General features: G+C 49.8%; 1 protein-coding gene across 1 annotated transcript in view; it reads left to right on the top strand.

The window, feature by feature from the left end:
- LOC308133598 (gamma-aminobutyric acid type B receptor subunit 1-like) overlaps window positions 1-16,755 on the top strand; it is a gene marked incomplete at its 3' end in the record, with an annotated part of 28,549 nt that overhangs the window by 3,208 nt on the left and 8,586 nt on the right. The window contains exons 2-10 of the mRNA XM_080501050.1: window positions 3,781-3,915; window positions 4,976-5,146; window positions 6,535-6,636; window positions 6,952-7,017; window positions 7,760-7,951; window positions 8,498-8,743; window positions 9,537-9,600; window positions 10,127-10,204; window positions 15,323-15,473. Of these exons, the coding sequence (XP_080357176.1) occupies window positions 3,781-3,915; window positions 4,976-5,146; window positions 6,535-6,636; window positions 6,952-7,017; window positions 7,760-7,951; window positions 8,498-8,743; window positions 9,537-9,600; window positions 10,127-10,204; window positions 15,323-15,473 (1,205 nt within the window). The remainder of the gene's footprint in view (window positions 1-3,780; window positions 3,916-4,975; window positions 5,147-6,534; window positions 6,637-6,951; window positions 7,018-7,759; window positions 7,952-8,497; window positions 8,744-9,536; window positions 9,601-10,126; window positions 10,205-15,322; window positions 15,474-16,755) is intronic.

Genomic DNA, 16,755 nt, shown 5'->3' with positions numbered 1-16,755 from the left:
GTGTGTGTGTGTGTGTGTGTGTGTGTGTGTGTGTGTGTGTGTGTGTGTGTGTGTGTGTGTGTGTGTGTGTGTGTGTGTGTGTGTGTGTGTGTGTGTGGCCCCGCCCCTTCCAACAGTAACCACACAGAAATAGTTCAAAAAGTTGGTAAAATTTCCTATATTATTTAGATTTTACTCGTTTAAGTTTGATTGAGGGTGCAGTGGATTGGGTGGCAGTCGACGGCAGGGGCCTCGACGACCCGATCCCCGGACACGGACTCTGGCTTTTGGGACATGGAATGTGACCTCGCTGGGGGGGAAGGAGCCCGAGCTTGTGAGGGAGGTTGAGAGATACCGTCTAGATATAGTCGGGCTCACCTCCACTCACAGCTTGGACTCTGGAACCCAGCTCCTCGACAGGGGCTGGATACTCCACTTCTCTGGAGTTGCCCGCGGTGTAAGGCGGCGGGCTGGAGTGGGCTTGCTTATTGCCCCACAGCTCAGCCGCCATGTGTTGGAGTTCACCCCGGTGAACGAGAGGGTTGCGTCCCTACGCCTTCAAGTAGGGGACAGGTCTCTGACTGTTGTCTCGGCCTATGCACCGAACAGCAGTTCAGAGTACCCAACCTTCTTGGAGTCCCTGGGAGGGGTGCTGGATAGTGCTCCAACTGGGGACTCCATTGTTCTCCTGGGGGACTTCAACGCCCACATGGGCAATGACAGCGAGACTTGGAAGGGGGTGATTGGGAGGAACGGCCTCCCCGATCTGAACCCGAGTGGTGTTCTGTTATTGGACTTCTGTGCTAGTCACAGTTTGACGATAACGAACACCATGTTCGAGCACAGGGGTGTCCATAAGTGCACGTGGCACCAGGACACCCTAGGCCGGAGGTCAATGATAGACTTTGTGGTCGTGTCATCTGATCTCCGGCCGTGTGTCTTGGACACTCGGGTAAAGAGAGGGGCAGAGCTGTCAACTGATCACCACCTGGTGGTGAGTTGGATGCGCTGGACTGGGAGGAGGCCGGATAGACTCGGCAGGCCCAAACGTGTTGTGAGGGTCTGCTGGGAACATCTGGCCGAGCCCTCCGTCCGCGCAGCCTTCAACTCCCACCTCCGGGAGAGCTTCTCACAGATCCCGAGGGAGGTTGGAGACATTGAGTCCGAGTGGACCATGTTCTCCACTTCCATTGTCGAAGCTGCTGCTCGGAGCTGTGGCCGCAGGGTCTCTGGCGCCTGTCGTGGCGGCAATCCCCGAACCCGGTGGTGGACACCGGAAGTAAGGGATGCCGTCAAGCTGAAGAAGGAGTCCTACCGGGCACTGTTAGCTCATAGGACTCCCGAGGCAATCGACAGGTACCGGCAGGCCAAGCGAGCTGCAGCCCGGGCTGTGGTGGAGGCAAAAACTCGGGTCTGGGAGGAGTTCGGAGAGGCCATGGAGGAGGACTTTCGGTCGGCCTCGAGGAAATTCTGGCAAACCGTCCGGCGCCTCAGGCGGGGGAAGCAGTTCTCCACCAACACTGTTTACAGTGGAAGTGGGGAGCTGTTGACCTCAACTGGGGTTATTGTCGGGCGGTGGAAGGAATACTTCGAGGACCTCCTCAATCCCGCCACCACGTCTTCCATTGAGGAAGCAGAGACTGGGTTCTCAGAGGTGGACTCGTCCATTTCCCAAGCTGAAGTCACCGAGGTTGTTGTGAAGCTCCTCGGTGGCAAGGCACCGGGAGTGGATGAGATTCGCCCAGAGTTCCTTAAGTCTCTGGATGTGCAGGGACTGTCGTGGTTGACTCGTCTCTGCAACATCGCGTGGCGGGCGGGGACAGTACCTCTGGACTGGCAGACCGGGGTGGTGGTCCCTCTCTTTAAGAAGGGGGATCGGAGGGTGTGTTCCAACTACAGAGGGATCACACTCCTCAGCCTCCCCGGGAAAGTCTATTCCAGGGTACTGGAGAGGAGGGTCCGGCCGTTAGTCGAACCTCGGATCCAAGAGGAACAATGCGGTTTTCGTCCTGGTCGTGGAACACTGGACCAGCTCTATACCCTCCACCAGGTGCTTAAGGGTTCGTGGGAGTTCGCCCAACCAGTCCACATGTGTTTTGTGGATCTGGAGAAGGCGTTCGACCGCGTCCCCCGAGATGTCCTGTGGGGGGTGCTCCGGGAGTACGGAGTCCGGGGTCCCTTGTTGAGGGCTGTTCGGTCCTTGTATTCCCGGAGTAGGAGTCTGGTTCGCATTGCCGGCAGTAATTCGGACCTGTTCCCTGTGCACGTTGGCCTCCGGCAGGGGTGTCCTTTATCACCGGTTCTGTTCATCATATATATGGACAGAATTTCTAGGCACAGCCGGGGGCCGGAGGGGGTCCGGTTTGGGGACCACAGAATCTCATCTCTGCTATTTGCGGATGATGTGGTTCTGTTGGCCCCATCAAGCCTGGACCTTCAGCGTGCACTTACACGGTTCGCAGCCGAGTGTGAAGCAGCTGGGATGAAGATCAGCACCTCTAAATCCGAGGCCATGGTTCTCGACCGGAAAAAGGTGGCTTGCCCCCTCCAGATTGGTGGAGTGCCCTTGTCCCAAGTGGAGGAGTTTAAGTATCTTGGGGTCTTGTTCACGAGTGGGGGAAAGATGGAGCGTGAGATCGACAGGCGGATCGGTGCAGCGTCTGCAGTTATGCGGACGTTGTACCGGTCCGTCGTGGTGAAGAAGGAGCTGAGCCAAAAAGCGAAGCTCTCGATTTACCGGTCGATCTTCGTTCCTACCCTCACCTATGGTCATGAACTATGGGTCATGACCGAAAGAACGAGATCCCGGATACAAGCGGCTGAAATGAGCTTCCTCCGTAGGGTGGCTGGGCGCACCCTTAGAGATAGGGTGAGGAGCTCAGTCACCAGGGAGGAGCTCGGAGTAGAGCCGCTGCTCCTCCACATCGAGAGGAGCCAGCTGAGGTGGCTCGGGCATCTATTTCGGATGCCCCCCGGACGCCTCCCGAGGGAGGTGTTTCGGGCATGTCCCTCCGGTAGGAGGCCTCGGGGCAGACCCAGGACACGCTGGAGAGACTATGTCTCTCGGCTGGCCTGGGAACGCCTTGGGGTGTCTGGGGTGAGGGAAGTCTGGGCAACTCTGCTCAGACTGCTGCCTCCGCGACCCGGCCCCGGATAAAGCGGTAGCCAATGGATGGATGGATGGAAGTTTGATTGAAACCGACCCCTCAGTCTATATGCCCCGCCCCTCACTCCATATACCCGCCCCCACTATATACGCCCCGCCCCTCACGCTATATGCGCCGCCCCCACTCGATACGCCCCGCCCCTCACTCTCTATATCCCGCCCCCACTCTATATGCCCGCCCCTCATTCCATATGCCTCGCCCCCACTATATACGCCCCGCCCCTCACGCTATATGCCCCACCCCTACTCGATACGCCCCGCTCCTCACTCTCTATATCCCGCCCCCACTCTATATGCCCACCCCTCATTCCACATACCCCGCCCCCACTCTATACGCCCCGCCCATCACTCTATATGCCCCGCCCCTGACTCTCTATATCCCGCCCCCACTCCATATGCCCGCCCCTCATTCCATATGCCCCGCCTCTCACTCTATATGCCCCGCCCCTCCATGATGTAGTCCTGGCCGCTCCGGTTTCAGTCAGTTTCACGCTGAACGAGTTAATGTCTCCAGCCCACGCTCCTCTTCATCACCTTCATCATGGCCTGTGTCGTCACGCCTGCTTCCTCCTGTGCTCGCTCAGCCCGTCGCGGTCGCCAGGTTCACGCTGCTCTTTCTCCTCCTGTCAATGCAGTGCGACCCCGGAGAAGCCACCAAGCTGCTCTACGACCTGCTCTACACCGAACCCATCAAGATCGTCCTGATGCCGGGATGCAGCGGCGTCTCAACGCTGGTGGCCGAGGCCGCTCGCATGTGGAACCTCATCGTGGTGAGTATAGAGCATCTTCACCTAACGTCCAGATTATAGAGCATCTTCCTCTAACGTCCAGATTATAGAGCATCTTCCTCCTCTAACATCAGATTATAGAGCATCTTCCTCCTCTAACATCAGATTATAGAGCATCTTCCTCTAACGTCCAGATTATAGAGCATCTTCCTCTAACGTCCAAATTATAGAGCATCTTCCTCCTCTAACATCAGATTATAGAGCATCTTCCTCTAACGTCCAGATTATAGAGAATCTTCCTCTAACGTCCAGATTATAGAGCATCTTCCTCCTCTAACATCAGATTATAGAGCATCTTCCTCTAACGTCCAGATTATAGAGCATCTTCCCCTCTAACATCAGATTATAGAGCATCTTCCTCGAATGTCCAGATTATAGAGCATCTCCCTCCTCTAACATCCAGATCATAGAGCATCTTCCTCTAACGTCCAGATTATAGAGCATCTTCCTCTAACGTCCAGATTATAGAGCATCTTCCTCTAATGTCCAGATTATAGAGCATCTTCCTCTAATGTCCAGATTATAGAGCATCTCCCCCCTCTAACATCCAGATTATAGAGCATCTTCCTCCTCTAACATCCAGATTATAGAGCATCTTCCTCCTCTAACATCCAGATTATAGAGCATCTCCCTCCTCTAACATCCACAGTATAGAGCATCTTCCTCCTCTAACATCAGTTTATAGAGCATCTTCCTCTAACATACATATTATAGAGCATCTTCCTCTAGCGTCCATATTATGGAGCACCTTCCTCCTCTAACACCAGATTTTAGAGCATCTTCCTCCTCTAACATCAGATTATAGAGCATCTTCCACCTCTAACATCAGATTATAGAACATCTTCCTCCTCTATCATCAGATTATAGAGGAGTGAGGGGGCTGACGCTCTGTAGAGCAACACAACAACAACAACAACATTCCTGATCTTGGTTCTTCTATTGGAGTTTGTTTCCTGCGTCTCGCTGATGGAGCGTCAGAACTCTTTTTTTCCCTCTCATCCTTTATTCCCCTCATCTCTCCCTCCATGTTTCCTATCTGCAGCTGTCCTACGGCTCCAGCTCTCCGGCGCTCTCCAACCGCCAGCGCTTCCCCACCTTCTTCCGGACGCACCCATCGGCCACGCTGCACAACCCCACCAGGGTGCAGCTCTTCCAGAAGTGGAAGTGGACACGCATCGCCACCATCCAGCAGACCACCGAAGTCTTCACCTCCGTCAGTTCCTGCTTCTTTACCTTCGCTCACCTGTAGTCCAGCATCCATCCATCCATCATCCATCATTCGTACATCCGTGCATCTGTCCATCCGTCCGTCCATCTATCATCATCCTTCTGTCATCCATTCATCCATCCATGCATCTATCCATCATCTGTCCATCCGTCCGTCAATCCCTCTATCCATCTATCCATCTATCCAATCATCATCCAGCCATCCATCCATCCATTCATCCATCTGTCTATTCATCCACTGTGACATAGGGTTGTCGGAGTATTGATCAGGTCTGTTGTTGGAGTATTGATCAGGTCTGTTGTCGGAGTATTGATCAGGTCTGTTGTTGGAGTATTGATCAGGTCTGTTGTTGGAGTATTGGTCAGGTCTGTTGTTGGAGTATTGGTCAGGTCTGTTGTTGGAGTATTGGTCAGGTCTGTTGTTGGAGTATTGATCAGGTCTGTTGTTGGAGTATTGGTCAGGTCTGTTGTTGGAGTATTGGTCAGGTCTGTTGTTGGAGTATTGATCAGGTCTGTTGTTGGAGTATTGGTCAGGTCTGTTGTCGGAGTATTGATCAGGTCTGTTGTTGGAGTATTGGTCAGGTCTGTTGTCGGAGTATTGATCAGGTCTGTTGTTGGAGTATTGATCAGGTCTGTTGTTGGAGTATTGATCAGGTCTGTTGTTGGAGTATTGGTCAGGTCTGTTGTTGGAGTATTGATCAGGTCTGTTGTTGGAGTATTGGTCAGGTCTGTTGTCGGAGTATTGGTCAGGTCTGTTGTAGGAGTATTGGTCAGGTCTGTTGTTGGAGTATTGATCAGGTCTGTTGTTGGAGTATTGGTCAGGTCTGTTGTCGGAGTATTGATCAGGTCTGTTGTTGGAGTATTGGTCAGGTCTGTTGTCGGAGTATTGATCAGGTCTGTTGTTGGAGTATTGGTCAGGTCTGTTGTTGGAGTATTGATCAGGTCTGTTGTCGGAGTATTGATCAGGTCTGTTGTTGGAGTATTGATCAGGTCTGTTGTTGGAGTATTGGTCAGGTCTGTTGTTGGAGTATTGATCAGGTCTGTTGTCGGAGTATTGATCAGGTCTGTTGTTGGAGTATTGATCAGGTCTGTTGTTGGAGTATTGATCAGGTCTGTTGTTGGAGTATTGGTCAGGTCTGTTGTCGGAGTTTTGATCAAGTCGTCTGAAACTCGCTGGTTGATGTCGTCAACTCGGTCGGTTCTTGTAAAGGAGGTTAATGATCCTACTCTCAAGTCTTTTCTCTCACATTCCTCCCTTTCTTCTCCTGTCAGTTTCTTTTCTTTAGAGTTCTTATGTAATCCAGTCCTGTCGCCTGTCTCTGTTCAGCAGCCTCTTCTAACCCCCCCTCCCTCCCCCCACCTTTCATCTGACAGACTCTGGACGATCTGGAGCAGAGGGTGAAGGAGGCAGGAATCGAGATCAGCGTCCGCCAGAGTTTCCTCACCGACCCAGCTGTGGCTGTCAAGAACCTAAAGGTGCTTTGATTAAAAATTCACCTCAGCTGTCACCCCCCCCATCACCCCCCATCACCCCCCCAGCTGCACAGCTCCATTAGCATCGCGGCGATTTGACAGAAGAAATTAATGCAGCATGCTAATGATGGTGGTGTGAAGCAGCAGCAGAGCTCAGACTCAAACCTGCTCTGTTGTCCACCTCACCTTACTGTTGTCCTTCTTGTCCTTGTCCTTGTCCTTGTCCTTGTCCTTGTCCTTGTCCTTGTCCTTGTCCTTGTCCTTGTCCTTGTCCTTGTCCTTGTGACTGAATCCCTGTTTTCTCTTGATCTGATGCAGCGGCAGGACGCTCGAATCATCGTGGGGCTTTTCTACGAGACTGAGGCCAGGAAGGTTTTCTGCGAGGTGGGAGGCTGGTGTACCTGCTCTGTGACGAGCAGCGTGAGCAAGACGACCTCATGACCAGACGACCTGGCAACCAGATAACCTGGCAACCAGACGACTTCACAACCTGGCATCCAGATGACCTCACGACCAGACGACCTCACTAACTGGCGACCAGACGACTTCACGACTAGATGACCTCACAACCTGGAAACCACACAATTTAACGACCAGATTACTCATGACCTGGCGACCAGATTATTTCATGACCAGACAACCTCACAACCTGGCAACCAGATGACTTCACGACCAGCCAACCTCACAGCCTGGCAACCAGACGATCTCCCAACCTGGCAACCAGACAACTTCACGACCAGGTGACCTCACAACCTGGCAACCAGACGATCTCCCAAACTGGCAACCAGACGACTTCACGACCAGACGACTTCACGACCAGACAACCTCACAGCCTGGCAACCAGACGACTTCACAACCTGGCAACCAGACGACTTCACGACCAGACGACTTCAAGGCCAGACGATCTCCCAAACTGGCAACCAGACGACTTCACGACCAGACGACTTCACGACCAGACAACCTCACAGCCTGGCAACCAGACGACTTCACAACCTGGCAACCAGACGACTTCACAACCAGATGACTTCATGACCAGACGACCTCACAACCTGGCAACCAGACGACTTCACTGCCAGACGACTTTACTGCCAGACGAGGAATCACGGGTCCTCCTCCTCTGCTGCAGGTGTTCAAGGAGAAGCTCTACGGGAAGAAGTACGTCTGGTTCCTGATTGGCTGGTACGCCGACAACTGGTTCAAGATCAAAGACCCCGCCATCAACTGCACGGTGGAAAACATGACGGAGGCCGTGGAGGGTCACGTGACCACGGAGATCGTCATGCTTAATCCAGAGACGGTCCGCGGCGTCTCCAACATGGTGAGCCGCTGCAGTCCCCCCAGCGACATTAATCATCCTGTCACATGACTCCATGACGACCTGGACTGACAGACCAGTGACATTTGAAGTGCTGCTGCTGCTTAACTTGTCACCATAACGATGACAGAAGCCCCGGAGGCGGATGTAAGGGTTTTTATTGAGAAGCCAAATCCTCAGCATCTGTCAGAATGCAAAGTTGAAAACGTCCAAAATGGCATCTGAACTATTTCAACTAAAATCCAGGACTGAAAACAAAACTTTAAATCTAGTAAACCACAATGCAAAGAAACAGAAAGAACAAATCGACACAGGAGGGCAACAAATACATGAAACATCTACAATCAGACAAAAAAAATGCAAGGTTTAATGAGGAGGGGCCAGGAGAAGCTCCGATGGGACGATGACAAGGTGGCGGCGTAAAGCCAAGACAAGAGCAATGTAACAAATAATGTGATTTATTCCGACGAGAAACCAGGAGACAAGGCTGTTTTTTTTCACACGTTCTGGTCGATGTGTGTTCTGATCACGGCTCTCTCCCTCCGTCAGACGTCTCAGGAGTTCATCTCGGCCCTGATGTCCCGGCTGGGGGGTAAGAACCCAGAGGAGACCGGGGGGTTCCAGGAGGCGCCGCTGGCCTACGATGCGGTCTGGGCTCTGGCTCTGGCCCTCAACAAGACCGTGGCCCCCCTGAAGGCCCGGGGCCGCCGTCTGGAGGACTTCAACTACAACAACCACGACATCACGTCGGAGATCTACCGGGCCCTCAACACCAGCTCCTTCGAGGGGGTGTCGGTAGGTGGGAGGGGGGGGAATCATAACACACCTGATTAACAAAGTCTTAAAGTTCCGTAACTAAGTTACTGTTACTAAAGAGCTGTTGTCTCTCTCTGTCCTGCTCTCGGTGTCACATTAGCATTAGCAGAGTTGTTGGGTGCTTCCAAATGGTCCCTCCTGTTTCTCATCTTGTCCTCGTTTGGATTATTATTTCCTATCCACTTCTCCTTGGTGTTCGGAGACTTCCTAAAGAAGTTGGGGAAAGGCGATCATGTTGTTTTGACAGTCGGACAGCACTTCCACTAGGTGGCGTAATAACAATATGACGGCGGCGAAGGTTACTGACGTCTGCCTTGGTGAAAAACGACAATTTTCTGAAAAAGGACTACTAAAACCTCATTTCTACCACTTACCCCCGTGGCTCTAACCACTGATATAATCTCAAATATCACAAGGTTTTGCTCCCTTTTCAGTCATGGCGCGTTTCCCTGAACATTCAAATGAGTTAAACATTTCATGGGTTAAGGAAAAGCGGATAGGAAAGGAGATAGGAGGGACCATTAGGAGATAGGAGGGACCATTAGGAGATAGGAGGGACCATTAGGAGATAGGAGGGACCATTAGGAGATAGGAGGGACTATTAGGACGCACCCAATGTCTCTCTCTGTGCTGCACTCAGTGTTGCTTTAGCATTAGCATTAGCACAGCTGGTGTCTTTCTCTGTGATCACAAATCTGACTGCTAGCTTTAGCATTAGCATAGCACGTGGCTCTGTGTCAGAGGTGAAGCGTCTCCGTCCTGTTTGTTCCAGGGTCAGGTGGTGTTCGACGCTCAGGGGTCCAGGATGGCCATGACGCTGATCGAGCAGCTTCAAGGTAGACCGACCCCGTTTTCACAGGCCGGTTCTACGTTTGAGCTCGTTGCAGTAACTTTGAGGCTCGAGGTCTTTTTTCCTTTCTTTCTGGTGTTTGTGTTGACGATTGTGTCTGAGCTCAGTGCTGAGTGTCGGTGCTCTCGCCCCGGCCCTCTTTTCATCACGTATTGATTGTTTGTTGTGCCTCAGCTCATCAGACGGCTCCGCCGCGGTGAAGTGGCGTTTGCGCTTCCAGGTACTCGAGGCTTCGCTCTAATTGGGCACGAGGCTCCGTGTTAAGCCCTTTTTAAGAGACGACGTGCTATTTGTCAGCGTCGCCTTAATGACGGCGGATTATTTCCCAGCCGAGTCCTGAAGACGAAGGTTTAAATCCTGCTTCGGTCTCACTGGAGTTCTGAGTAAATAAACTGGTTTGAATCCACATGATGATGATGATGAGGAGGAGTAGTAGGAGGAGGAAATAGCTGAAGCCATTTGCTGCTAGCGAACGCCTGCTAACTCACTCCCTGTTTCCGTCCGACTCGCAGGAGGAAGCTACAAGAAGATCGGATACTACGACAGCTCCCAGAAGAACCTGTCCTGGTTTGGGAACGACGTCTGGATCGGTGAGTTAGAACTGGAAACAATCCTCCATCAACGTGTAGTTTATTTTTTTGTTTTTTTACAGCAGCAGACACATTTTAGTTACCGTATTTTCCGCACCATAAGGCGCACCTAAATACCTCAAATTTTCTCAAAAGCTGCCAGTGCGCCTTATAACCCGGTGCGCCTTATATATGGAAGAATTGCTCTACTTAAGACTGCTATTTGACAGCTGAACAACCAGAAGCTTTTATTTTGACGACTCTAACTTCACAACCGGATCTTCAGAGCGGACGACACTCCACACAACACCTTCATCACTCATGGTTGCACACCAACATTCTAACAAACCAAAATAAACTAGATGAAATAATTACTCCCTAAACTGGGGAACAAAAACACATAAACACAATCAACACAACACCAAGCCCAACAACAACCCACAATAACCTCCAACAACACAAAACATGAATTCCCATCATGCCTTGCAGCAACCACCTCTGGACGGTAAGCAGCCGCCGACAGCTCCTCAGTGCAGCCGATAGAAACTCCCATAATTCATTGCAGCTGTTTGTGGTGTTTTAAATGCAATTATTGGGGGTTCTATTTGGTTTGTGGTGTCGGTAATAATTGTGTTGTGTTGTGTTTTTGTTGCTTAGTTCATGTAGTTTAGTTTATTACCGGTAGTTGTAAGTTGTCAACCAGCAGTGAAGAAGGTTTTGTGTGTAGTGTCGTCCTGGCATAGGCTGCAGGTAGGACTATCAAAATAAAGTGTGTGCACATCAGTGGAAAAAGTAACCTAATGGCTTTGAGCTGTAAAGGTTGCTGACCACTGGTCTATTCCATGTGCCTTATAATGCGGTGCACCTTATATATGAACAAAGTTGTAAATTATGTCAATCAATGGAGGTGCGCCTTATAATCCAGTGTGCCTTATAGTGTGGAAAATACGGTACTCACTCCAGAAAGTACCCAATAATAACTTTTAATACTCTCACAGTCTGACCTCCTCTAATAACCTGAGGAAGCTATTTTATTTTAACAGAAGAAAGAGATTACAGGAAACCGCAGTAGCTATACTAATGCTAATACTAATGTTTATCCTAACAATAACATGATTCGATAGGACAGAAAAAAAAAACTTTTACTAAAGCTAACAATGGGCTCAGCTGGCAAAAGGGAAATACGCACTAGTTCTGCTCATGCTAAAGTTAAAGCAAGCAATAGGCTCAGTTGGTGGAATGAAAAGAATCAATAGCTCTTGCTAATGCTAAAGCTAACAGAGAACATAGCAGCGCAGACTAAATTAAACTACTAAAGCAAACAAAAGCGCCCTCTAGCGGCCCGACATGAAAACTAAATCGTTTTCAGTGTTTCTCAGGTTTCCGTGGAAACACGTCATGTAAACACTCCATTTTCTAAAGCAACAAGGTAAAACACTGCGTTTTCACTGTAAACGTTGTGGCGAGAACGCCGGACAACTGTCATTGTTTCGTTTGTTCAATAAAAAAAAAACATCTGCAGCTGAGCTCGAACCGGGTTCCAGTGGGAGGAGCCCCGACCCCGGTCGGTCTCCACTCCGTCCTGATGAGCAGCGTGAAGTTGCCTGTTGGCGGCGGCGAGCTTCTGATTCTTCTCGCCTTGTTTACCACCCGTCTCCTTGGAGAGGTGGCACGGAAAGATAGAGAGAGAGAGAGAAAGAGAGAGAGACCTTTTTTTAAGCTTTTGAGGAAAGCAGGCGTGACAGAGCGGTTCCAGGTCAGCGAGAGCGGCAAGGGACGGCCGACCTGCATTCACATGGCGCTCTGCAGCCCGCTTCGTTTCCAGCGCTCACTGAGGAGTCAGATTACATTTAATCCTTCAAAATGAATAGAGTTACTCTTCTACCACCTTCAGCTCAGTTACATCACTGTAATGTGACATATCCTCCCAGTTAGAAGAGGAAGATGCTCTATAATCTGATGTCAGAGGAGGAAGATGCTCTATAATCTGATGTTAGAGGAGGAAGATGCTCTATAATCTGGATGTTGGAGGAGGAAGATGCTCTAGAATCTGGATGTTGGAGGAGGAAGATGCTCTATGATCTGATGTTAGAGGAGGAAGATGCTCTATAATCTGATGTTAGAGGAGGGAGATGCTCTATAATCTGATGTTAGAGGGGGAGATGCTCTATAATCTGATGTTAGAGGAGGAATATGCTCTATAATCTGGATGTTGGAGGAGGAAGATGCTCTATGATCTGATGTTAGAGGAGGAAGATGCTCTATAATCTGGATGTTGGAGGAGGAAGATGCTCTATGATCTGATGTTAGAGGAGGAAGATGCTCTATGATCTGATGTTAGAGAAGGAAGATGCTCTATAATCTGATGTTAGAGAAGGAAGATGCTCTATAATCTGATGTTAGAGGAGGGAGATGCTCTATAATCAGGATGTTGCCTCTTCCTAAATAAACAGATTGACGAACTAATGAGAATCAGTGATCAAACCAGCTGAGATCAACTGTTGGAAAGAGAAGCTAGTGCTATTTAAGTATGCTAATGCTAATCACAGCTATGTCTTTCATTGACTGAGTGAGTTTAGCAGTAATGAGGTGCTCCTTCTTCCAGTAAACAGGAGTTTACTGAAATGGTTACAGAGCCGCTCTTTACTCAACAAAAACATTTAGGATAATGCTAATGCAGGCGCTAATACTCCACTCATGGACCAGGACAGAGAGGTGGCACTTCTGCTTCTGAATTAGCATTAGCATTAGCGTCAAGCTCGCTTTTCCACCAATGGTTAAAGCTAACGCTGAACAGGATATAGTAACAATTAATCCAATCGCTAATGCTAATGCTAAAGCTAGCAGTGTATTGTGTGAGCAGAATGGAGAGAGATGGCAGGATGGGTGTGTGTGTGTGTGTGTGTGTGTGTGTGTGTGTGTGTGTGTGTGTGTGTGTGTGTGTGTGTGTGTGTGTGTGTGTGTGTGTGTGTGTGTGTGTGTGTGTGTGTGTGTGTGTGTCATCCTGACACCTGCTTGTAATTTTCTGACTCAGTCTGAGGAAGTTTGCTTGATTTGCTGCTACTGACAGGAAGGACAGACATTCTTTTTATATTTTAACATACCCACCCCCAACACACACACACACACACACACACACACACACACACACACACACACCCTTCCTGCACAGCCTTAACAGCTCGCCTCTCCTCCTAATCGCTGTGGCAACTGTTACAGAGCTCGTCTCCATGGCAACACCCCGTCCTGATTCCTTGATGAAGGACGGAAGTGCAACACACACACACACACACACACACACACACACACACACACACACACACACACACACACACACACACACACACACACACACACACACGCACACACACATACACACACACACCGTTTGGTACAAAATCGTCATTAAAGCTCTTTCATGGCTCATATAATGAACGCTATTTGTACTGTAACATAATAAAAACACTGTGAAGAAGCTTTTTCCTTAAACGCTTCATTAAAAAGGTTAAAAACCAAGTGAATCGTCCAAAAATAAAACCCAACATGCAACTTTGTGGGGTTTCGAATGACGATGATCAGGGAGCATGAAGGCATTAATACACACACACACACACACACACACACACACACACACACACACACACACACACACACACACACACACACACACACACACACACACACACACACACACACACACACACACACACACACACACACACAAACAGGCAGTCTGCCAGCTTCATCACCAGACATTGTTTTCACAACGTGTGAATGTGAATCTTTTCTGAAACGAACAAAAACACTTTTCACGTGACGGTGTGATTGTGACTCGCGTGTGACGAAGAGACTGATCGTCCAACGTTAAAACAACGGCAAACATGATGAAACTGCTGAAAGCTGGTGTGTGTGTGTATTCTGGAGGAAAACATTCCACGGTGAGATGGCGGCTGTCGGAACATCTGTGACGTTGTCATCAAGATGGCCGCCTGCCATGAGGCTGAAGATTCACCGTTAGCTCCAGGCCTCGCCCACACAAAACAATACTGTCGTTCTTTTTTTTGTCGTTCTCAGAAAGCGTCCCGTCCATCCGCACGGGAAACATCTGCGTGCATGACACCATGAGAGCCACTCAAAATGATGTAGTGCATATGCCAGGCCTATTGGTGGCGCTGTTACACTGCCACAGAAGTACAATAAAAAAAAAACAAATCCAGCATGTGTCCTTATTAAAGCGACGAGCATCAGCAGCTTCTGCAGGTAGCCCACCATGTTGTTCTTGTTGTTACATGACATCACGGAGAGGGAGGCGGGGTTATAGGTCACGAGGCGGGGCCATGACATCATCGTTTTCAGCTTATGTGCTTTGTGGATGATTGCACAAAAACGAGTCCCAAAAAAAAGGACAATTTTGGAGGAAAAAAACCTGTATTTTAGATTGAAGTGCCGCTCGCTAACCTGGACCAGGATACGAGTTGTGTTGGAAGTAATCTGTTACTGTTACTCTTCTAGTTCTGGCAGCAGCAAGATAGTAACTGATTACTATTATAGTTACATTTTGAGCAATCAGTTGAAATCGGATAAATCTGAAGAAATGAGGAGGGATTCCTCTCCTCTCCTCGCCTCTCCTCTCCTCTCCTCTCCTCTCCTCTCCTCTCCTCTCCTCTCCTCTCCTCCCTGCTGCCATGACAGCTGTGACAGGCTTCTTAACCCGAGCTGATGACACCCGGTGGCCCTCCAGGGGATGACCTGACATATCTGACACACACACACACACACACACACACACACACACACACACACACACACACACACCCTGAAGCTCATAATAACCACAGTTGTCTCCTTGTTTACGGAATGTGATTGGTTGGCGGTTGAATATTTCACCGCCATCGGCGCTGGGACGTCGTCTCTATGGCGAGAACTTTCCAGATTAGTGAAGTAGAACGACTCCGCCTCCACCTGTGTCTCCGCCTCCATGGTGGGGCAGCTTCAACACTTTAAACGTAAACTTCTGCGTCAAGCCGGTTTTCGTGTTTGAGAAGAAGCAGATAACATTAGCCGCTAAGCTAGCAAACAAGTAAACATTAGTTGTGTACTTTCAGAGCAAAAGTTTTGTTGTTTTGTTTGCGTCTGCAGGCGCCGGCCCGCCGGCTGACCGCACCGTGGTCATCGAGGAGTATCGCTACCTGTCCCAGAAGCTGTTCGCCGCCGTTTCGGTCTTTGCCGGCCTCGGCATCCTGCTGGGAATCGTCTGCCTCACCTTCAACATCTACAACGGAAATGTCCGGTGAGTCCTCACGTCCAACTCGGGTGATCCGTTTCAGGAACAAATAGCTTTGATTAGCGGCACGATGGCGTTCAGGGTTGTTAAATCAGGACCAAGAGGAAGGGCACTGCTGTTCGGCAAAATCTCAGCAAACTTTCGATATAAAAGATTAATGAGGACAGTTCGGTTCAGAACGAAGCGTCGTCTCGTCTCCACGTCCTGAAGACTCGATGCTTCATGTTCACTCTCGTTTGAGAAGAATCAAGTCGCTCTCACGTCGGTGTGTTTGAAGGGAAACCAGTCAGAAGTCGGCTTCAGGCCAGGATTTAGTCGTCTTGTGTGACGTAGCTTTGCCGTGGTAGTTGTAGAGTTAGCGTAGCCTCCAGACCAAATGCAAATCAAGCCACTTCAAAAGAAAAAAGCCTTCTGAACTGGGATTTGAGCTCAACGGGCGTCTGGCGGCGTCGAGGAATCTTTTTAACACCGTGTTTTTATGTTTGCCCCTGAAGTCCAGCAACTTATTGAGAGGCTCGTTGTCCTTCGGTTCCAGAGCTGGAGGCGTTGGTCTCTCTTGGGTCTGTGTCTGCTCCTGGCGGTCAGTCAGTTCCAGACCTGCAGACGTTGACTGCAGAGGTGCAGACCTTGGTTCCAAAACTGTAAATGTTTGCTGCAGAGCAAGACATTGGTTTCACAGCTGGAGACATTGATTCCAGAGCAAGAGACGTTGATTCCAAAGTGAGAGACGTTGATTCCAGAGCGAGAAATGTTGATTCCAGAGCTACATACATTGGTTCCAGAGCTGGACGTTGGTTCCAGAGTGAGAAACGTTGATTCCAGAGTGAGAAACGTTGATTCCAGAGCGAGACGTTGGTTCCAGAATGAGAAATGTTGATTCCAGAGCTACATACATTGGTTCCAGAGCTAGACGTTGGTTCTAGAGCAAGAGACGTTGGTTCCAGAGCGAGACACATTGGTTCCAGAACCACAGATGTTGGTTCCTCTGGGTTCTGGAGCTGCTTCTCAGTGTCAGTCAGGCCCGTTTCCAGCTTTGATTACATTTCAAACTGTTTCTCTGCGGTGACTCTCCTGCCAGCCACGTCACGTCACGTCACGCCACGTCACGTCACGTCACGTCACGTCACGTCACGTCACGTCACGTCACGTCACGTCACGTCACGTCACGTCACGTCAAACCGATTCACTTGGCTGCTTTCATCAGTTTGTCACCAGCTGCCATGTGACGAAAAGAAAATACAATCATTGGACTTCAGACACGAGACAAAGTCAAAAGGTTGTTCTCAGA

The sequence above is a fragment of the Blennius ocellaris genome (assembly GCF_963422515.1).
Source record: "Blennius ocellaris genome assembly, chromosome: 8".
In the NCBI taxonomy this organism is placed as follows: Eukaryota; Metazoa; Chordata; class Actinopteri; order Blenniiformes; family Blenniidae; genus Blennius; species Blennius ocellaris.
Note: the sequence above shows the minus strand (reverse complement) of the source record. Positions and strands in the feature narration are given on the sequence as shown.